Source organism: Notechis scutatus, chromosome 2, assembly GCF_049901735.1.
Source record: "Notechis scutatus isolate UNSWTSFEM ecotype Mainland chromosome 2, rNotScu1.2, whole genome shotgun sequence".
In the NCBI taxonomy this organism is placed as follows: Eukaryota; Metazoa; Chordata; class Lepidosauria; order Squamata; family Elapidae; genus Notechis; species Notechis scutatus.
This window is the reverse complement of record NC_142010.1, coordinates 147,843,929-147,866,429: the sequence shown is the minus strand read 5'-3', so window position 1 is coordinate 147,866,429 and position 22,501 is coordinate 147,843,929. Positions and strand designations below refer to the sequence as shown.

At 38.5% G+C, this 22,501-nt stretch overlaps 1 protein-coding gene and 1 pseudogene across 2 annotated transcripts; both read right to left on the bottom strand.

Annotated features, from left to right (window-relative positions):
- Window positions 1–986: 986 nt before the first annotated feature.
- Window positions 987–12,788, bottom strand: LOC113416097 (hepatic lectin-like). Of its 2 annotated transcripts, none has more exons than XM_026673788.2 (6): window positions 12,635–12,788; window positions 10,282–10,386; window positions 7,678–7,710; window positions 6,780–6,931; window positions 4,130–4,242; window positions 987–1,878 (listed from the first exon to the last, which is right to left on the bottom strand). In XM_026673788.2, the coding sequence occupies exons 1-6, from the start codon at window positions 12,720–12,722 to the stop codon at window positions 1,743–1,745; spliced, it is 627 nt and encodes a 208-aa protein (XP_026529573.2). In that variant the 5' UTR covers window positions 12,723–12,788; the 3' UTR covers window positions 987–1,742. The 2 variants fall into 2 exon arrangements, with proteins under 2 accessions (XP_026529573.2, XP_026529574.2); XM_026673789.2 differs by having other exon boundaries at window positions 10,282–10,382; window positions 12,635–12,721.
- A 2,425-nt stretch (window positions 12,789–15,213) lies between these two features.
- Window positions 15,214–15,659, bottom strand: LOC113416108 (small ribosomal subunit protein uS14 pseudogene; annotated as a pseudogene).
- Between the last annotated feature and the right edge of the window lie 6,842 nt (window positions 15,660–22,501).

Genomic DNA, 22,501 nt, shown 5'->3' with positions numbered 1-22,501 from the left:
TTTTTTTAAAAAAAAGGCTGAACAGTCACTCTTTGAACATTGTTGAATTGTTTGTTCTGCACACTGAAGAGAGTTGAACTAAATAATCCTTGTGATCCTTTCCCACTTCGCATTTCCATCGTCACTAGCAATTGGAAGGCAGTAATTTTCCCCAGTTCCTTTCTTTGTTGTTGTTGTTAGTTGCGAAGTCGTGTCCGACCCATTGTAACCCCATGGACAACGTTCCTCCAGGCCTTCCGGTCAGAGGTTGTATTCAGCAAGTTCTGACCAGTTCTGGAGAACTGGTAGCGGAAATTTTGAGTAGTTCAGAGAACCGGCAAATACCACTTCTGACTGGCCCCGCCCCCATCTATTCTCTGCCTCCCGAGTCCCAGCTAATCAGCTGGGTCTTCTTTTGTTGCCCTGCACAGGTGAAGGGAGCTGGAAAGAAGGTTAGTGAGGAGGGAATGGGGATTTTGCAGTAATTTCCCCCCAGGAATGGGAAGGAAGTGGAGATTTTGCAGTATCCTTCCCCTGCCATGCCCACCAAGCCACACCACCAAGCCACACCATGCCCGCTAAGCCATACCCATAGAATCGGTAGTAAAAATGTTTGAATCCCATCACTGCTTCCTGTCCTCTACCATTTTCTGGAGTCCATTTAAGCTCACGCCTACTGCTTCAGTGACTCCATCCTTTAGCAATCCCAGTTATTGATGATACTGGATATCTTTAGCTAAGTTAGAAAATTAGTTTTCATTTTCACTTATTTAACATTATCAGCTTTCTTCAGGGGAAATGGAGGAAAATTCATTCGATCTGGGTTTATCCTCTTCACATCCCCTGCCCTTTTATGTAGTGTGAAGCATGTACTGACATCTTTGAGACCCAGAATTTGACTTGCCATTAAAGGAAAACTTATAAATGTATCTTGGAGCTTACACATATGTGAGAAAAGCGTACTCCATCATTAGCTTTATTAGAGAAAAGCACCAATACACTTAACATGAAGAAAATGTATCTAAATTGAAGTTTATTAGGAGGCATATGTACAACTTGGCAAAGTACCTTGAAAAGGATAGGTGAGAACATGGTGAAGATTGAAATGGACAAAGTTTGTCTGTCCCACACACTAAACAATCTGTTCAGGGCCAATTGAGATAATTGTTTCTAAAGTGATGTGCTGATTTCAAATGAAGATCTGAATACAACAAAGACCTCTTGTTGCATGGGCAAGGATGCCTGCTAAAATCCTAGTATTGTTATTTTTTTAAATTAAACAAGATCACTATAACTAATACATGCTAAAATATTCTGTTGGCTTACAGCATCTACTTCTTGATTTATCCCTGCAGGCACCAGTTTTCACAACCAAGGTTGGAACAGGGTAAATAAACATAGATTAAGTGGCTTCTGAGCAGGTTCAGAGTGTATTTCCTTCATAATTATTACAGAGAATTCTAGATAGTTCAGTGATTAGATTGAGAAACAATTACAAAACATGGGTAAAGTTTCTAGGTTAATGTCAGCCTTTGGTTGGTTTGTGTGTTCAAAGAATCCTGGGATCTGAACAGTCACTTCACCATTACCAAAGTGGCTCCAACCAACATATCTAAGTACAATGTACTTTGCTATGCTATGTTATGCTCTGCTCTGCTAGTTGACTGGGCTTTTTTGTGTATGTAGCTACATTCCAGCAGGATATTTGGGATTCCAAAGTACATGATTTCCTTCTCCTTCAATTTTTTTTTGCCCATGATTTTTTAGGAAGATAAAGGCTTTTTGCATACATAAAATTTTTTTGTATTACAGGATACATCATTCCATTTTCCAGACTTAAAGAGCTCGGCGCAGTCTTCATTACTGCTGTGATCATTGGGTTCACCTTCTTGCCAATTCCTAAATAAGCAAGAGAGTCAAATTAGTCTGAGAGAAATTCAGAATGAGATGTCTTTCCTTTTCACTCATATCATCTTCTGCCTGCCAAGTATAACCTAACGCAGAAAGTCTGTACTTTTCCAGTGGTGGCTTTGGGTCAATCGTGTATATCCTACTGTTTTCCAGTATGAAACTTCAGGAAGCATATCTAGGCCTTCAAAACTTAGCTGGAGATCTGCCAGATTGGGAAGGTTTAATATTAACACAATATCTATCTGTACACCAGGCCCTGCATCTTATATCATTGTCTTCTCATCTATGGAGAAGGCTGTTTCCTCACATGACTCTTAGAAGCTATACAAGGACATGGAATTAGTGCTCTTCTGGATTTACAAATGCCAACAGTACTAGCCATCATAATTAATATTGAGGTATATTAGAAATTATAATTCAGCAACATCTGGAAGCTATTACCTAAAGTCCTTTTCACATGTAATTCCACCCTTGGTTTCTTCTTGGGGATTAAATGCAAATTACCTCATTAAAATGATTTGGGGTAGGCACTGTCTATCACATTTGCCATCTTCATAACTTCCTTCATTCTACTTCTTACTCGTGAATAAGTGTATCCCTAATGGTTGACATTATGGACTTCTTGTCAATGTCCAAGGCTCAGTAGAAGTCCACTGCCAGCTAGCTGAGTCTCCATATTCCCCTTGTTAACACTGCTTGTTCATCTTAGGTGAGCTAGCAGTGAAAGGGAAGATGGTTGACAAAAATATGTGCAATGAATGAGCAGCAAGAATAGTAGTGATGAATGAGTAGGTGAATTCCAGATTTTGTAGGATTTTTAGAATGCCTCTGTGCTTATTGAGCTCCAAACTGAATATCTTCTTGAAAGACGAGAACAAGGCAAGTAAAAGAATCTTCATTATGTTCTTTACTCTAGTTCAGGGCTGTCAAACTCCCAGCCTGTGGGCTGGATGCGTCATGCCCTGGCCAAGCCCATGCTCGGTTTAGCGAAGGGGAAAAAAAAACCCCCGATACGTCATGTGATGCCGCCGTGATGACGTGAGTTTTACACCTCTGCTCTAGTTAGAAGGAATAACTGAAAACAGAGGAGAACTAGCAGCTATGGTTGCTTCTTGTGATCAACTGGGTCAAGTAATCCTCTTTACCAGTGAGGCCATCTTATAGGAGAAACATTTGGTATTTAAAGCCATTGTTAGATGACCAGCTTTTTCATCTCACTATCTTTTCAAGCCCAATACATTGGAGTTGCTTTGGCTATTTTCAGACATTACTAGGGATCTATAAGCATGGACTTGCAAGTCTCTAGAATGCCCATGGAACTTCCACCCACTCAGTATTTGCCCTTCCTAACTACTCTCCATTGCCAACTAAACACTTACTGGTAGCATGCTGGCAATTCTGTATGTTATCTCCTTTATCTTATGCCAAGCACTGCTCTGATATGGTCTCAGGAAAACAGCAAGATAGCCAAGAGCACCGGCTGCTTAAATTGCTCATAACTGCAAGTATTCAGTTATGAAGTCACGTGACTAACAGGCATATCTTGCATGAGTATATATGGATGTTGCCTTCATTTGAAAAATCTCATTGGACTGCCACTTCAAGTAGATCAACTATACATTGTTTTAAAGGGTGATTGTGTTTTTTCCCAATGGTTTCCTAATGTATTACTGATTGAAAATATGCTTAAAAAAATAAATGCTTGGATCCTTGCTCCTTCCAGCTATTTGTCAATACTGTATTGGTCAATATTGTATTTGAAAGTCACCGAATTACCATAAGTAACAGTCAGATATTTTATAGGGATATCTTATGGAAAATTCTGTGCAGGTAAAGGCTAAGAAGAAATACTTAAGATACCAACGCAGTGCTATATTAGTCTTTTCTCCCAAGCATCATGGAAGTTGAGGCTTTGTGGCATAGTTCGTGCCTGTTAATTTAGGGCAGTGTTTCTCAACCTTAACCACTTTAAGATCTGTGGATTTCAACTCCCAGAATTCCCAGTCCAGCATTCTGGGTAAGGAATTCTAGGAGTTCCAGCATTTTGGCTGGGGAATTCTGGGAATTGAAATCCCTACATCTTAAAGTGATCAAGTTTGAGAAATACTTTTAAGATGAAAGGAGCTACATACAACTTGTGTTTCTGCTTTTTCAGAATGGAAAATTCAGGAAATTCGTTAAGACACCTGTCTAATAGTACGGTAGGATATGAAAAGTGCACCGCATAGGCTTGTCTTACTTGAAGCTGGTTCTGTAGTCTGTGCCATCGACCCATCTCCATTGCCCTTCAGCATTGTGATCACTGAGTCCAATCCAGTAGCGCTCATTCCTGGTTTGAGACTGGAGGAAATTCTAGGGTGCCAAAAGTTGGGGAAGGGAGAAGGAATCAAAGTTATAACAGCAGCAGCAGCAGTAACAACAACAACAACAGTGTTCCCAAATACTTAAGTTGAATTCATCTGGAAGCACTCTTTTATCTGTATTCGTAGTAATTAACTACAATCCTATTTTACAAGACCTTCCTGTAGTACTTATTCCAAAAATATGTTTTGGTTAATTCAGTGACCTTGACTCTGATATGTATGTGTAAGAGACCATCCTGCTAGAGCTTTGAGTATGAAATTGATTTGCCTTATTTGTAGCATTCAATAAGATCCTTTGACAAACATCATCTTCCAATTGCAATTTTCTTGATTTTTTTTTCTGCCATCACTTCTATGTTTCTTTCCCACATAAAAAGAACATGGAAGAAACCACCCCCCTTCCTTTTTTTTTTTTTTAAAATGGAGGAGCCATTTCTCTGGAATATTCTAGTATAGCAGCCTTAATTATAGATGATACGCTGAAATATATTAATATACTTTGTGAAAAAAAAATGTAAGGGTCTATATCAACTAATAATCTTCTCCCATGGAGTTCTGTCACATTTTTAAACATCATGTGTCATTTACAAATGGGGATTTGTGGGTATCCACATGTTGTGAACTATAATTCACAACATCCTTCACCATGGGCCACATTGGCTGGCTTGTTGAGAATTGTATTTAGTGAGATCTGGAGGAATGAGTTCCCATTCTTGCTACTGAGGTAGCTGCCCATTGCTCTGTTGCATGAATCACAGCTTGTGGGTTACCATCACTTGAGACCTTCAATAAGAGATTGGACTGCCATTTGTCAGAAATGGTATAGGGTCTCCCGCTTGGGCAGGGGGTTGGACTAGATGACCTATAAGGCCCCTTCCAACTCTGATTATCTGTTATATTCTGTAGGCATGCTGGATTGAAAAACTAGTCTTCCAGAGCCAGAAATAGCACTAGCAATAGCACTCAGACTTATATATCGCTTCACAGTGCTTTACAGCCCTCTCTAAGTGGTTTACGGAGTCAGCCTATTGCCCCCCAAAATCTGGGTCCTCATTTTACCCACCTCAGAAGCATGGAAGGCTGAGTCAACCTTGAGCCTCGTGAGATTCGAACTGGAAATTTCTATACCAATTCTATACCAATTACTCCACAAGCCATCAAAAGCAGTTGTTTTTATTTCCACCAACTCAGAAATATTATGAGCAAGGAATTCTCTACCCCTTCTAAAAATCTGACCTCACTTCGCTCAAAGGTGAGGTCGAGTGTGGTTTCAAAATGGCATAGACTCCATATGTGCATGTATCCATTGGCTACTAAATTTTCTGTTTCTTTTAGAAGTAGCCATACACATGCTGGAAGCATTGCTTAGCTCTGAAGACCTCCTACTGAAACTGCAACTTTGTAGGAGCTTTGGATCTCATTTCCCTGCCTTCCCCAAAGAATCTTGGGAAATGTAGTTTGCAATAAACTTTCTGTCCCATGTTTGGATTAAGGCAACAGGTCAACATAGCTTTCCCTTGGGAAGTCACTTGCCCCATGTAGATATACTCCATTTCCTTTTTGGGACTAAAAGGCAAATGCTAAACGAAGAAAAGGTGGCATGGCCCACTTCTATCTTACATGTTCTCATGCTCCTTTTTTAAAGTTAAGATTACCAGGCATTTTCATTTAGTCTCAAATTATTCCCATGTCACCTATCTTAGCTTTTGATGATTCTTAGTTCTGTCAGACTTGCAATATCACTTTGTATCGGTATGGTGTTGTATGAGTGTAAATAGGTAATAGGAACATATATAGTGTATGGGCTCTCTTGTGACAGACATAAATCATAACGAGCTGATTTGGCATGTCCCAGGACTATATCCCTGACTAGAATCCGCAGCGACATTTCTTCATGGATAACCTAATATTACAGCATCCAATCAATAGTTGACAGTTTATGATCATGCTATCACTGGAAGGGGCAGGACTAAAATTTCAAGGGGTGTATATCTTTGAGGGGAAAGGTTTTGTTTGGATAGGGTTTTTTTTTTTGTTGTTGTAAAGAAGACCTTCCAAATCATGCAGGTGATGTTGCTTTTTTGGTGACATGGCAAAATTCAGTGGCACAATATCTAGATCTTGCTATCTGCTCTCCAAAAAGGAAAAAAAAAAAAAACCCCACTTTTAATGAATATGCTGATGTTCCAAAATAATGATGACTACTTTGTACAGATCATCTTGCTTTGTTCAAAAATGCACCAGAAGATATATTCTACCTATGGTATGTAATGTATTCAATGTAAATCAACTCCTAGTTGCCATTCAATATAGTATGTAATGTATTCAACGTAAATCAACTCCTAGTTGCCTTTTTACCCTATGGTAAATTGTCTTTCAAAAATCAAGGAGATAAAATGGCAGTAACTTGTAACAGAGAAATAGTGAGTGGCAAAATGTTCCCTCCCAACATAGCTATGGATAGTCAGGAGTTGGTAGCAATTTTTAAACCTATACCTTCTCCCAAACAAATACCAGGCTCCTTACCTGTTCATACTGATTGGTAATGACTACCAATTTTGAATTCTTTTCTTCACAATCATTCTCTGCTGTGTGCCAAATAACTTCTTGGATGGAGAAGAAGTAACATGCACCATCAAAATATTTCCATTCTCTGCTTTTGGCTCCACATGGGTACACTGGCAAATAAAAAAAATAAAAGAACTTTTCTAACTTGTGTTGCCAGAGGTTTTGATCTAGATGTCGGCGATATTGCACTGGCATTTTGGAAGCATGTAGTTTTTCTGCCGTAGAAAAGCAGAAAACTAAGCCTGCTGTAGGATATGATCACCTGGGAATTGGAAGGCTATTTCAGCTGTGCACCAAGTACAGCGTGAGGGAATTAAGTGTTTCCCCATGGAAGAACTCAAAGGAATAAACTTAGTCGCAGTGAATTATTTAGTACATTGAAAAAAAGGAAGAGACCATGTTAGAATTTAGAAGAGAGGGAAACATAATTGCCTTAGAGATGTCTGAACCACAATTGTAATGGAAATAAATGATGGCCCTGGGTAGGGAGTTGGGTTAGAAAACCTCCAAGATCCCTTCCTTATCTAAGCAACAACTTACTGTAAAAAGCAGATTTTATGGTGGAATTTGATCCTCAAGGCAGTGACTGTGTTTTTACTCAGTGGACTCTTGTACAGAGGCTTAAAAGGCTTTCTCTATTTGCCAAGTTTTCTGCAATCACATGGTATGCAAAGAAATTACTTGTTTAAAACTGAGGTGCTAGAGTACACTCCTGCATGGAAAATTCACTGTATTGATATTTATTCTCTTAAACGGCTCCATTGTGGGCTCTGTTGGGATCTACTTTAATTAGTACCCCCCCCACACCCAACAATTAGGGCCCCTCCATCCCAGCCACTTCTTGAAAATGACTTACAGCTTTCTAGATGTTGCTGCCATTTGCTGCTTCCTGTAGGAATAGAAATGTACACAATATTACTAGTTGAGAAGCAATAAAAATACCATATTCAAAAGGGATCTTAGGCACTCCGAAAAAAATCTAGACGTGGAGTTAGCTTTGTAAGAACTTTTGAACTCTACATCATATGTCTCAAGCCTCAAAGGAAGTATCCTTCACAAATTACAGCTGCGCGCCCTCCCTCCCTCTCCCTCCCTCCCTCCCCCCTCCTTCTTTCTCCATGAATATATTTGTGCTTTGATAAACTCATGACTTTCAGGGCACATCCTGTGAACACCATGGTGAGGTGTCTTGCCAGCTTCTGCTGGCTGGCAGATTTTGTGAGGGGAATCACGATTGGATGCTGAATCTGAGTTGGTGTTAATTTTTCCAAAACAAAGGTAAGATTTACAACTCTGGACAGCCATTCCTCATAAGTAGACCATGGAAACTGTCATTCTTATGATTGGCGCATGAGTGGAATGGCTGGAGTTGGGATTACAGCAAGCTCACATTTACAAAGCAGCCTACATTAAACTTGATTGATTCTTACATACATTTAATCACTTTTTGGGATTGAGAGATTAAGACCCTTCAGACTGCAAGTACTATATATATCAGGTGGGCTTTTGCCTCCTTAAAAGACAATGGTGTAAATATGATTTTCTTTTTACTATGTAACAAAAGGATGCTTATTATAGGGATTTTGGAAAGTTAACAATTGATTAAGGGACCAGAGCGATTTTAAATTATAATTTTCATTTAGAAGATCTTCTCTCATGTGAGAAAATGGCGACTGCTTTGGAGGGGGGGGATTCAATTTTTTTTACTACCGGTTCTGTGGGCCTGGCTTGGAAGGCGTGGCAGGGAAGAATACTGTAAAATCTCCAGTCAGAGGTGGTATTTGCCGGTTCTCCAAACTACTCAAAATTTCCACTACCGGTTTTCCAGAACTGGTCAGAACCTACTGAATACCACCTTGGGGGGGCAGGGAGCAGGCTTAATGGTAAGGAGACCTGGAAGGCTGGACAGGAATAGAGCAGAAATCCTTAGTGCACATTTTTCAATACCATTCAGCCAAGCTTTTGGACAGAATGGATCAAATGCTTGGTAAAACTAATGGAGCATGTTCTAATAAAATGGTAAAACAAGAAGGAGCTGCAATGGATGTCTATGAAATTAATTTGAAAGGAGATTTAAATATAACTCAAATGGATCTGATAGATCTCTTTGTCCTCCTTCCTTGGATCAAACTCACAGCCTCCTAAATGTAAGGCAAGAGCTCCACCTCTAGGCCACCACAACCACTCTGTATCTATAATCTATCAATCTATCAATCTATCAATCTATCAATCTATCAATCTATCAATCTATCAATCTATCAATCTATATCTATCTATCTATCTATCTATCTACCTACCTACCTACCTATTTATCATCTATCTATCTGTCTATCATCTATTGCTCTGCCGATCTATCGATCTATCTATCTATAATCTATCTATCATCTATCTATCAACATCTTATTTGCCGCAATATGGAAAAAGTAGAAATTATAGACATAGGGGCCTTGTAAGTTTGGCACAACAGTTCTAGTATTTATTTATTTGTTCAATATATGGCAACTGTTCTAGTAATTAATTATTAAATCAAACCTCAATGTATTAAATGAACTATGCAGAGGCAAATGAACTTCTCAACTCATCAGGAACTTTTCAACTTGCCTCTGGCCTTTACTTACATGCTTGGGCTTTTGCATGTGCAGATGGACTGTTTAATAAGAGAGGCTAGGGATTGGATTGCATACTTAATAAAGTAGCTAAAGGGCAGAATGAGAAGAGCCATTTCCTTCTTTCAATCCATTTTGTAAAAGGATGAATTCCACAGGTGGTATTCAGCAGGTTCTGACCAGTTCTGGAGAACTGGTAGCGGAAATTTTGAGTACTTTGGAGAACCAGCAAATACCACCTCTGACTGAAGATTTTGCAGTATCCTTCCCCTGCCACGCCCACCAAGCCACGCCCACAGAACCAGTAGTAAAAAAATTTGAATCCCACCACTGATGAATTCCTTTTGATTTCACCCTTGATCAAATAAATCCATCTGCAGACTAATTCTTTGCATTCCATTTTGTTCTGGCCAGGAAAGAAAATGAATTTATAAGTCCTTTGTTTGAACACAGAATTTTGGCTTATTTCTGGCTTGTTTTTCTTCCCATTTGGGGTATTGACAGAAGAAATGAAAGCAAAACTGTAAAAAACCCTAAATCAACCTGATTATTTTACTTACCTGCATGACATTTCTCTGCTTGTTCAGCAAATCATGATTTATAACTTAATCTTAAAGACAGTGTTGGATTCTAACATACGGCAATTAGAAGTAAAGCTGACACTATTATTTTGTCCCCTGATGTACATGGCTCTATATTGCACCAAGTCAGCTGGAAATTAATGTATGTTTTGGGGGTTCAGTAACTTGCTCTGTCTAGAATACTAAGAATTTGAGAGAGTTTTAAAGCCACTTTCTACAACATTTTGTCCTGAAGCCCACACAGTATGTCAGAAATCAAAAAAGTTGATTTACCTTGGGATGCCACAAGCCCAAACAATATGATGATCAACAGGTAAGAAATGGCCAGAAGCACATAAGTCATAGAAGATGTCCATTTCCATTGTGGGATATATCTGTCTTGGGGGCGGGGGGAGAGAGAGAAAGAGGGAGAGAGGTGGGGGGGGAGAGGGGGGGAAGGGGGAGGGAGGGAGGGAGGGAGAGAGAGAGAGAGCAAGTTAGAATCTAGCATGCAAATTATTTCCAGTGTTTGTGCCTTGAAAACTCCTTATGCAATAAAACCATTGGATAGACAATGCTCTACTGTAGTGTTCTAATAATATTTCTAATGTTAGGAATGTGTGCATACCTGACTATGTGGTCTTGCTGTATTTCCCATAGTAATAAGAGCAAATAATATGGTTTTCTATATGGCAGATTGCTCTGAAACATAAATAACCTAGCAATAACAAAAGAAAACATCAGTATTTATTTTTGAGTTCTTTTTTCCTTTAGCTCTGTGCTGAGCAGTGATGCCACCCAAGTAATATTTTCTGCCTGAAAAATTTGATTCATGGGGAATTATGTTACTAATCTTAAATACAGGGCATATGTTATAATCTTATAATTTTTCTCCGGCTCAGAAAGTTAATCCAAATTAGAGTCAGGTTTATGCTCCCTGCATAAAGTTTCCTTGTTTAATTAATAAAATAAGGAGGAAACATGTCAAAAATATGGATGCCATTTTTAATTACCTATTCTATGTCTAAAAAGTATTGAAATCATAGGGATAGAATAATGTAATATAAACAGAATAATTCTGTTTCACTACTGTTTATCTTTTAAATTTAAATTCACAATTTGTTAAAAAATTTGTGGATATTAAAGACCTTCACAGCTGTGAGCTTAATCTGGTAGCTCATGAATTTTACCTTCTTCAGATTTAAGAAATTTTAAATTTAAAAAATTTAATTTTAAAAAAAATAATATGCAGTTGAAAAAAGGGGAGGGAAGAGGATGTTGATGTAAGAATATTTTAAACAGATTGGGAGACCAGAGAGATTTGAAAGATTGATTATATTTTTGCTGATCTGAAAAACTATACTGATGAGAAATGACTAAAAGGAAACCAGACCCATATTAGGAACTGAAGCTTGATTAAGGTTGCAACTGGATAGTACAGAGAACTAAAGGACCAGGCAAAAAAAGAGATTAAAATGACTAAACTGGCTATAACTTTTTCTCATCTTGAGATTTTTTTAAAATATGGACTGAAATATTAATAGCTAATATTTCAGATACACATTTCAGTGGATAAACTTTTAGAAGTTGATGAGAAAAAAATGTTAAGAAACTTTTACGTGAACAAGAGAATTGAGATTACTAAAATGGGAGTGCAAAAGACAAATCAAGAAAAGAACCTGGACGTGGAACAGATGCGGCAAGAAATCCTGGAAGATGCCCCTTTATGGGATTTACAAAGTAGCCTGGTAAAAACTTTGAAGATTTCTTTTAAATGCCAACAAGTGATGAAAGACCAAATCCTGTGATGCCATAAGAATGATTTAAAGGTTAAGAATGTGCAAAGCAAAAAAGGAATATAAAGTTGGACTATTATTTGATAAGGGATAAAATATTCGTTTGATATTTCTGGTAACTCCAAAAGGACTTTTTGCTGAACTAAGATTGAAAAGATGATTTCTGAACTGCATATAGATAAAAGTTAGGTTATGGGAAAAAGAGTTTTTTTTAAAAAAAAAATTATAACTTTGAAAGAGGGGGGGAAAGTTGATATAACAGTTTATGCATTTTTATGGTCTTTTTCTTTTCTTTTCTACTTCTGTTTCTTTTCTTTTTCCTGTATCTTCTGAACTTTCCTTTTTTTCTAGCTTAGTTTGCATTAGTTGTTGCTATGGTTATTGAAAGCTTCAATGTAATTAACAAAAATGTAATTTCAAAGTTAATGAACTTATAATAAAAGAATTAGAGAAATACTTCATTCTAAAGCCTCTTAATCTGGGACAGAAAGATATTTTGAGATAAAAAGACTGCATTTATATCCCAATTAAGAACCCCTCTGAGTTGAAAGCAGGCCTTGATCCCCTAGGAGAAACTACTTTTTCAGAATGTCTGGCTATTCTGAAAAATCACCTAGAAATAATTGAGGATAAAGCCACCACAGAACTGGGGGAGGCTAACCCTAACATTTAGTTCATTCCTGCAACTGTTTCACTTAAAGCTAATTTTCTAATTCTAGTATTAACTGAGTTTTATGATAAATATGACATCATATCTCCTCTTAATCCAGGCAAACACAGCTAATAAGGAGCTGTGCTAAACAAATGCTTAATCTTTCTCCAACCATTAAACTGAATCAAGAAGTATTTACCAATTATTCTTGCTGGCATGTGTGTTCTGGTTTCTGTTAAATATTCTTGATCTTTCACTTGCTGTTCGTAGTCATTGGTAGGAATCATTGTGCACTGAGCTTGCAATCACAGTGGGTTTTTATAGGTGGAATTGAGGAACTTAAATATAATACGTAAGCTCCCCCTTTTTCATCACTGCTTCTTAGAAATGTCAAACAGAAATTTTCTTGGGATTGGGTTCTTACTGGGCGGATCCTGTCAAGGAGCCTGAAGCACAATCTTGAGATGTTGGTTGGGAAGAGTTTGGGTCTCTAAGTCATAAGGAAGTAGAGAATGATCTTGGACTACAAACCTGGTCACTTCTTTATTAGATCTATGCCGTCCTGGCTTTAGTAGGCCACTTGGGAGATGGCTTAGATTAAGTCCATGCTTAATGTTACCTTTCTTGAGGGAAGAGGTGATTCTACTGGCCTTAAAGGAGATATTAATATGACTCTCCTCAGGAGGGCATCACCTTCTGACTCTCCTCAGGAGGGCATCATTACAGTCCTGGACAATTTCAATCTAATTTTCAGCTTTCCCTTAGAGAATTTTATATTAATTTGAATGTATCTCTTGTGGACATATACTGTTATTTTATTTTTCTGATTTTAATGTTAATGTCACTCAGAGTATGGGGAGAGTTGAACAGCTTTCTAAATTTGATGAATAAATATATAAATCCACATCATAAAATGTGTAAAGCCTTTGATTCAGTGGTACACAACAAACTACTCCTAAAAATAAAATCCTATGGTATCTCTGGACAACTGAATAACTGGATAGAAGCATTCCTGGCAAACAGACAACAAATGGTCAAAATTGGGAGCGTCCTATCAAATTCAGTACCTGTCAATAGTGGTGTCCCCCAAGGCAGTGTTCTAGGACCAACTCTCTTCATACTCTACATAAATGACCTCTGTGATCATATTAAGAGCAATTGCGTTCTCTTCGCTGATGATGTAAAGCTGTTCAATACCACAGACAATACTGCTACCCTACAAAAAGATCTTGACTATGTATCAGAATGGTCAAACAAATGGCAACTTCAAATCTCAACAAATAAATGCTCTGTCTTACATATTGGCAAAAAAAAACAGAAAATAAAATACAAGCTGAATAGTCAAGATCTTGTTGATGACCCAAGCTCTGTAAAGGACCTTGGAATACTCACCTCTAATGATCTAAGTGCTAGAGCCCACTGCAACTACATAGCCAAAAAGGCATTAAGAGTTGTTAACCTAATCCTACGTAGCTTTTTCTCTGGTAATATCACACTACTAACCAGAGCATACAAAACATTTGCTAGACCAATACTCGAATACAGTTCATCAGTCTGGAACCCACATTACATATCTGATATTAGCACAATTGAGAAAGTCCAGAAATATTTCACAAGAAGAGTTCTCCACTCCTCTACTCGTTGTAGAATACCTTATGCCACCAGACTTGAAATTCTAGAACTAGAAAACCTTGAATTACGCCGTCTTCGGTCTGATTTAAGCATGGTATATAAAATCATACATTGCAATGTCCTACCTGTCAATGAATACTTCAGCTTCAACCATAACAACACAAGAGCACACAATAGATACAAACTCAAAGTTAACCGCACCAAACTTGATTGCAGGAAATACGACTTCAGCAATAGAGTGGTCAATGTCTGGAATACTCTACCCGACTCTGTAGTTTCTTCCCCAAACCCCAAAAACTTTAACCTTAGACTGTCTACTATTGACCTCACCCCTTTCCTAAGAGGTCTGTAAGGGCGTGCATAAAGCGCACCAACGTGCCTACCGTCCCTGTCCTATTGTTTCTCTTATTCTTCTTTTATTTTTCTTATATGTACCTATTTCATGTATTCTCAACTATGTATACACTTATACTTATTATCTTGTAAACAATTGGCAAATCAAATAAATAAATAAATAAATAAACATATACTAAAGGCTTTAGGATTTAAATTTCATCAGAATAAACCTTTAATCTTTTTTTCAGGCCTTGCATTTAATCATGAAATACTCGTGCCCTACTAATGCATTTTTTTCTGCACTACTCCCATGATGTTGCCCTTACCTTTCCCCTACCTAGGCCATGACTGATTGATTGATTATGTGTCATCAAATTGGTCTCAACTTATAGCTTATAGAACTTATAGAAAATAAACTAAGGGATCAATGAAAAAATCAACCCAAAGTTCTCACATGAGGCGCAAAGGATCAGACTCAAATTATGCTACTTTGATAAAAATTCTAATCAGTGGTGGGATTCAAATAATTTAACAACCGGTTCTCTGCCCTAATAACTGGCTGGGTAGGCATGGCTGGGCGGTCATGTGACTGGGTGGTCATGGCCAACCTGATGTCACTCATATTGAGGGGTGCCTCTTCTGGCCTCTCCTGGCCTCTTCTCGCCCCACCCAGCCCTGCCTCACCACTCCCCACCACTTCATTTGCTTGCACATGACTGTTAGAGGCAGGAGATGTCATGGGCATTGCCAGGGAACTCTGGGAAATGAAGGGGATGTCAGCCAGTGGCAGCAGTGGGCAAGCAAAAGAGCCTACACAGTGGTCTGCCCCTTCACCTTAATGAAACCAATGTCCTTGGCTTACTGGTGGAAGCACTGGCAACACATATTGAGGCTGTACTTGCAGGTCAGTCCATACCGATTGGAGCACATGCGGCTGCAAGAGGAAGAGAGGCCAGGTGAGCTGGACCCAGTTGCTTCCTGGCTCCCCTCATCTCAGAAGGACCAACTTCTCACTCTCCCCTCTCTGCTAGCAGCTGTCCCCTTCTTCCTCTCCCTCCCCATTGCTGGGCAATTGTGTGTTCCCTGCTGCTGCCAGGCTTGGTTGTTGAGGCTGGTGTGCACCAGACGGCATCAGTGATGGCCCCAGCAGAAGCCAAAAAGAGGGTGTCGGAGGGGGGGGGGTCAGAGATCTACCAGGAGTGTGAGTCCTGCCCGAACATCCTGGGGTGGCTCCAGTACAGCTGCTGGTGGCCCATGGGGGTAGTTCTGTGGCTTGGGCGCCGAAAAGGAAAAGGGAAGGCTGAACAGCACAGACAAATGGAGTGAGTGAGCTTCCCTGCTCCTGCTCCCCTCCCTTTGGGTGATGTCGTGGCACAAAGTGGGTCTAGTAAACTTGGGTGAGTGTCTGGGTGGTGAGGAGAGCCCAGGATGGGAGGGGAGGGGCGAGGCTTCAGTTGGTTTGGCAAACTGAACAAACAGATACCAGTTCTACCGAACCGGTGCAAACCAAATGAATCTCACCATTGGTTTGAATGGTGGGAAAGGTGAAAGAAAGAGAAGAAGATAACCAGCAGCAAGATGGAAGGGGAGGGCAGGATGACCAAGAGAGGCAAAGCAGTGAACATGAGAGACCGAGCTCAGGCGATGAGCAAGGACCACCCCCTCTGATTCTTTTTTTTTTTTTTTTGAAAATTTTATTTGGGTTTTCACAAAAACAAAATACAAATAAAACATCTTTTTTGAAAATAGCATGGTCCCAGGTTATCACTTCTTCATACAGACACAAAACTCAATTTCATGCTCATTTTTATATTCTATTCCATATCTTATTACTGTTTTACATTTTCTACATAGTTTTTCCCCTCTTTTGATTTTTTCAACTTACACATTATATTACACATTATATATACACATTATATTCTTAATATATATATATATATATATATATATATATATATATATATATATATATATATATATATATATATATATATATATATATATATATAAAGCACTCATTCCATTCCAATTCAATTCTATCATTAATATGCATTAAAATCTTAACATCTTTAACATTTCTTTTCAATTGAATATCATACTTCCTTGTGAATATTTATAAACTTTCCATAACTAATTCTTTTTTCCCCATATTTCTCTTTAGTTATATTTTTATAAATCATTAATAATAATTAAAATGTTCCCATCCTTTCCTAATTTAATTCTCTCATTCACTTTATTTTATTTATTCATTAACAAACATTCCACTACATTACAATAAATATTTTATCCATCATTTTAGTCATATTTTCTAAAATTATTTCTATTTATAATATAACAATACTATCTTATGTACCTTTGCAGAATCCCTTTTACAATTAAATTTTCACCCATTTTCTCTAAACAGGCTTATACTTTCAATCCTTATACCTTCTCCCTGTTTCTCTATATCTTGTTTCTGTCTTTTATAACTTCTTTTCCTTTCCTTCTTCCCCCTCTTTTTCTCCCTCCCCTTTTTACCCCCTTGCCTCTCTACTTCTAATTCTCTCTTCTGTAATCCCCTCTTCTGTTGCTTTCTAATATTATACTTATTTTTCAAACTATTCTTCTTTTTTGGTTGTTTTTTCAAATCTTAAACTTTTCACTCTCTTTCCCCCCTTTCCTTCCCCCCCCCACATAAAATTACTTGATCATTAAAGATAGCTTCTTCTTTGTCCCAATCTTCTTGTTCTGCAAGCGTTTCTTGTTGTTTCTCATAGTTCCAGATCTCCATTTCTAAGAATTGAAATATGAAGCCAAAAGAACCTCTCCCTTCTTGCTCATCTTCTTTCCATTTTTAAAGTTCCATTTTCAGTTCTTCTAAAAGTGGTGCCATTTTAAACACTTTTAAATGACCACCCGATTGATTTTAGTCATTTAAATGTAATGGCCAAAAATCCAAAAATCACCAAGTAATCCAAATAATCCAAAGCTGTTTCTTCTTGCTCCTTTCTTCCACTTTCTCTTCCTGGGGTTCTATTATTTTGTTGCCAAGCTTCAGTTAAAATGTATCTTTTAGGAATCTTGTTAAGGTTTCACTGTAGATTTCTTTTAGTTCCAGGGAGTCTCCTCCATTTTTCCAGATCCTGCCCTTTTATTCTTTTTACAGAACTTTCTCTTCTTATCTTCCTCCTGCACATTCAGCTGGTTTGGGGGCTAAGCCACCCCGTAGAGGTGGTGAAGAGAGGGGAGACTGCCTGCAGGGTTGAGGAGAGCCGCATCTCTCCTCCCCAGCTGGCCATTACTCCCTTTCCCAAAGGTGGTTGCAGCGGTGGTCAGAAATGGCCACCACAAAGAAGAACTCGACCGGAAAAGAATGTGCAGGAGGAAGATAAGAAGAGAAAATTTTGGTTGACCGGGTCAAACAGCAAAAGCAACAAATAAGGTACCCTGGAATTTAAACTTAACAACATTGTTCCCAAAGAAGATTTTGAAGCTGTGAAGGAGAGAGAGAAGGGAAAGGATTAGGTTTTTTTTCTTCCTTTCCTTATACTGATTGCTAAGAGACTTAAGCAAGAAATTGAAAAAAAATCCACTTTGACATTAATAGGCATCTAAGCTGAAAATAAAAGTCAAAGGGATAATAAAGATTTCTGGACATTTAAAAGTTTTTAAAAGTAGGAAAGGAGAAAAAAAAAAGAACAAAAGGGCAGGATCTGGAAAAATGCAGGAGACTGCCTGGAATTAAGGAATGGAACTGTAATTAAAAGGAACTTACAGTGAAATTTTAACAAGATTCCTCAAAGATACATTTTAATTGAAACTTGGTAACAAAATAATAGAACCCCAGGAAGAGAAAGTGAAAAAAAGAAGCAAGTAGAAACAGCCTTGGATTATTTGGATTATTTGGTGATTTTTGGTTTTTGCATCTAGATCAGGGATCCCCAACCTTTTCGGCCTGCGCCCGGTTCCGACATCAGCTGGGCGCCGCGACCGTACGGCGTCAACTGGCGCCGCCATCTTTTATGGCGAAAGGCGCTTCCGGTGGCGTCACGGGCGCTGTTCGTCATAAAAGATAGCGGCGCTCTGGTGAGCTTTTGGGTAGAAATGGCTTTCTACCGGAAAAGCTCACCGAGCGCTGCGCCGCCATCTTTTATGGAAACAGCGCTTCGGTGAGCTTTCTACCGGAAAAGCTCACCAGAGCGCTTTTTACCAAAAAGATGGCGGCGCCCAGCACCAGCGCCGGTAAGGCTTGTTCCGCGGCCCGGTACGTCCGCGGACCGGCGGTTGGGGACCCCTGATCTAGATGACTAAAATAACGGTGGTTGTTTAAAAGTTTTTAAAATGGTATCACTCTTAGAAGAACTGAAAACGGAACTTTAAAAAATGGAAAGAAGATGCACAAGAAGGAAGAAGTTCTTTTGGCTTCGTGTTTCAATTTCACAAAGATGAGCATGAAATGGAGTTTGTGTCTGTATGAAGAAATGATAACCCGGGACCATGCTATTTTCAAAAAAAGATGTTTTATTTGTATTTTTGTGTGTGTGAAAACCCAAATAAATTTTTTTAAAAAACAATCTTATCCAATCGAGGCTACAACACATCATGGCCTGGAAAAGATCAACGTCCTGGCAGCTTTGGCCTGGGAAAAGACCAGGGTCCTGGCAGGTTTTGTAAAGGCAAAAGGCATAATATTAACTCCCGCTTTTCCATTGACCTATTCTGGCATTTCCCTTCCTCCTTCAATCCTCTTGAAAGAAAGCTCAACCATGCACATCCCAAGCACTACAAAGATGTCATATCAAGTTTGGTGTTTGCATTCCTAGCCATTGTAACTATTGCCCTAAAGGTATCCAACGTTTATGCTTACTTCCTTAAAATTGTTGCGCCAACAAAGTATTTTGTTTTGAGTGCAAATAAAAAACAGATCATTACTCAACTGTGTTTTTAGGAAATACGATGCTATTCCATCAGCAGTTTTTCTAACTTGTGATTCTCCAGATACATGTGAAACTCCTATTTAACAGTAGCAGTTAAAGTGAACTCAAATGGAGGTTGAAGAAGCCTATATTAAGCTAACAATATTTCCATCCATTTTGCAAGATGATAGTCAAGAGACAAGAAACAAAAACAGTATCTTGAATTTTTTTAAAAAAATAGGCTAAGATGTTTATGGAAATTCTCAATCATCCAGGTCATGGTTATCCCAAAGGTACTTTTTTCAAAAGGCAATTGAACTTTGTTTTTTTTTCCCCTCTGAAAATGTTTTGCTTCTCATACGTTCTGAAGAAGCGTCTTGGATTAGAAGCAAAAAATTTTTTTTAAAGAAAAACCAATAAAGTTCAGTTGCCTTTTAGAAAAAGAAAAGCAGCTTTGGGCCTAAGAATATATTATTTATGCAGTTTGGATTCCTTAATCTTGACCTACAACCCTGTTTCTTGGCAAAATAGGCTGCAATCACTAGAAGAAACATAGATTTGGAAAGGAAAGCCTTAGGCTTTTCAAGGCAGTTTTAAACTGAATTTGGGAGGAGAGAGAGAGAGAGAGAGAGAGAGAGAGAGAGAGACTTCAATAGAGATGGGCTTTGATCAGATTAAGTCAGCATAAAGACAGATTGTAGACATGGAATAGCAATTAGACCAATTCTGACTTCCAAGAGATATATTTTGAGGCAACCAACTTTACAGTACAGATAGACCTAAGTCTTACAACCATTTGCTGAGTGACCATTTAAAGTTATAGTGGCAATGAAAAAAAGCGACTTGTAATGGTCCTTACACTTACAACTGTTGCAGCACCCTCACAGCCACAACCATCCCAGCCAGCTTTCAACCAACAAAGTCAATTGGGCAATCTGGATTGTCTTAACAACATATGGTTCACTTAACACCTGCAGTGATTTGCTTAACAGCAGTAGCAAAAAAAAAGGGTAATAAAACCAGGCGCATCTCATGACCACTTTCTTAGCAATGGAAATTCGGGTCCCCATTGTGGTTATAAGTTGAGGACTACCTGTCTCAGGATAATTAGATACTTCAATCAACTTATACTGTGATGCAAAATCTATAAGGGTATTGTCATCCCACAAGTGAGATTCCTTTGGCTTGACCTTTTCCTCCCATCAACACTGATTGAAACCATCTTCAAAGAAAAGAGGAGCATCACTGTCATGTCCCAGACTTCACACACACACACACACACACACACACACAGAGAGAGAGAGAGAGAGAGAGAGAGAGAGAACAATTGAAAGCTTTACTTTGATAAAGACATACAGCAGCTTCAGGCAGAGTGTATTTGCAATTACACACGATTTCAAGTAGTCCAAATCCCTTGAGAAATTTACAGACTCACCATTATCTCACACATCTTAATATTCCCAACCAGAGAAGGGCCTTTTACAATAGCCCATTGTAATGCAATACCTTCAGCATTCCTAGCTGAAAAATACAAAAAGACACCATACCCTTTAGGATTATGCCCTTGTGACTCAGGACTTGTGGAAACAATGGAACATGTTCTTTCATAATGCCAGTTTTACACAGCTTCCTGAAATGCTCTAATTGCCCCACTCCTGGCTAGTAGAATAGAATATAATGACCAGCAATACAAGCAATTCTTACTTTCTGATATTGATCCTGAAATAACATATAAAATTGCCAGGTTCTGTGGAGTGGCATATAAAATTAGACAAAGAATAATTAAAAGCAATTGAATTTCTTTGAGCAGAGAATGGCTCTAACTTAGCATTACTCACTGGGCATTTTTTTAAAAATGACAGCTATTGTATTGTATCTTCCTCAGATTTTTCAGGGGTTTCATAATTCTAAATTTTAGGTTAGTTTTAACTAATAAGAATGATGCTTTTTAGCATATTTTTATGTATCACTCCTACTTATTCATTATTGAATATTCTGGATATTCAAAAACCGCGTTGTCATCTTTTTTCTTTCTGCTGGTTAATGGCAATCATAAAGTTATTCGAATTTTTGTTTTTGACTTATAGATTCAGTCCCAATAAAGTTCCAAAGAGCAGGCAAAAGCATAGTCAGGGCACAGTCCAGAGGTCATAGAACTGTCCTAGATAGACAGCTGGACTGGTACAAGGCACAGAGATAAATAAATGTTCCAGACTCAATGGGCAGAGAATCCAGCAAATAGATTTATTGTTCCCCGTAAAGTGCGTGGCTCTAAAATAGAACCTCATCAGATGCAGGCAATCACTGAAAACCTTTTCCTCACAAGGAGCCATGTAGCTCTTTGTCCAGCTCAAGGGTCTTTAAACTTGGCAAGTTTAAAACTTGTGGACTTCAACCTCCAGAATTCCTGAGCTAACATGATTGGAGGAGGAAGTCTGGGAGTTGAAGTCCACAAGTCTTAAAGATGTCACGTTTGAAGACCTGTTTGCTTATCCCTACATGCTTTGGGGCTGGGAACGAGATCCAGTCTTTGTCCCAATGGCAATCCTTGAGGTGTAGAATCAGTTAAGAGCTGTGGAGATAGATTCCCAATCAGGATACTCCTTACATGCCAGGGATTTTGGGAAATGAAAATTACCCATCATGCCTGGTGATACCTTGCTTGCAGAAGTGAACTCCCTTCAAAGTTGTTTTGTTCAGTTCTGTTACTGATCACAGAAGACAATTCCACATAGAACCAACATTCTAGACTTTTAAATTCCTTGTGGCTTTTGAAAACCCGGTCCTATCCATGTGTGCAATAAGAACCTGCAAGTTCTTGTTGCACCATTTTGTTGTCTTTGTTCCCTCAAAAAACAGGCTCTTAAGTCATCAACAAATTGCCCAGCCCCAAACAAATGTTTAGGAATCTATTAAGCATTCCATGAGGAAATGTGAGGAATTGGCTCAAAAGCTAGAAATTCTAACTTTATGATACTTTATGTTAATGTATTTTATTTAAAACTTACATTTAAGATTGCTCATCCGAATCTCAGAAAATGGGATATGTGTCTCTGTGTGAACACATGCCTTTGAATCAATCTTGACTCCTGATAACTGCCCAAGCTAGTCCCTGCAGTTTTGACAATATTTCAGAAATAAGGTTCGTCACTATTTGCTTCCTAGGGCTGAAATAGAATGACAACCCAACTGGCTTTGCCCCT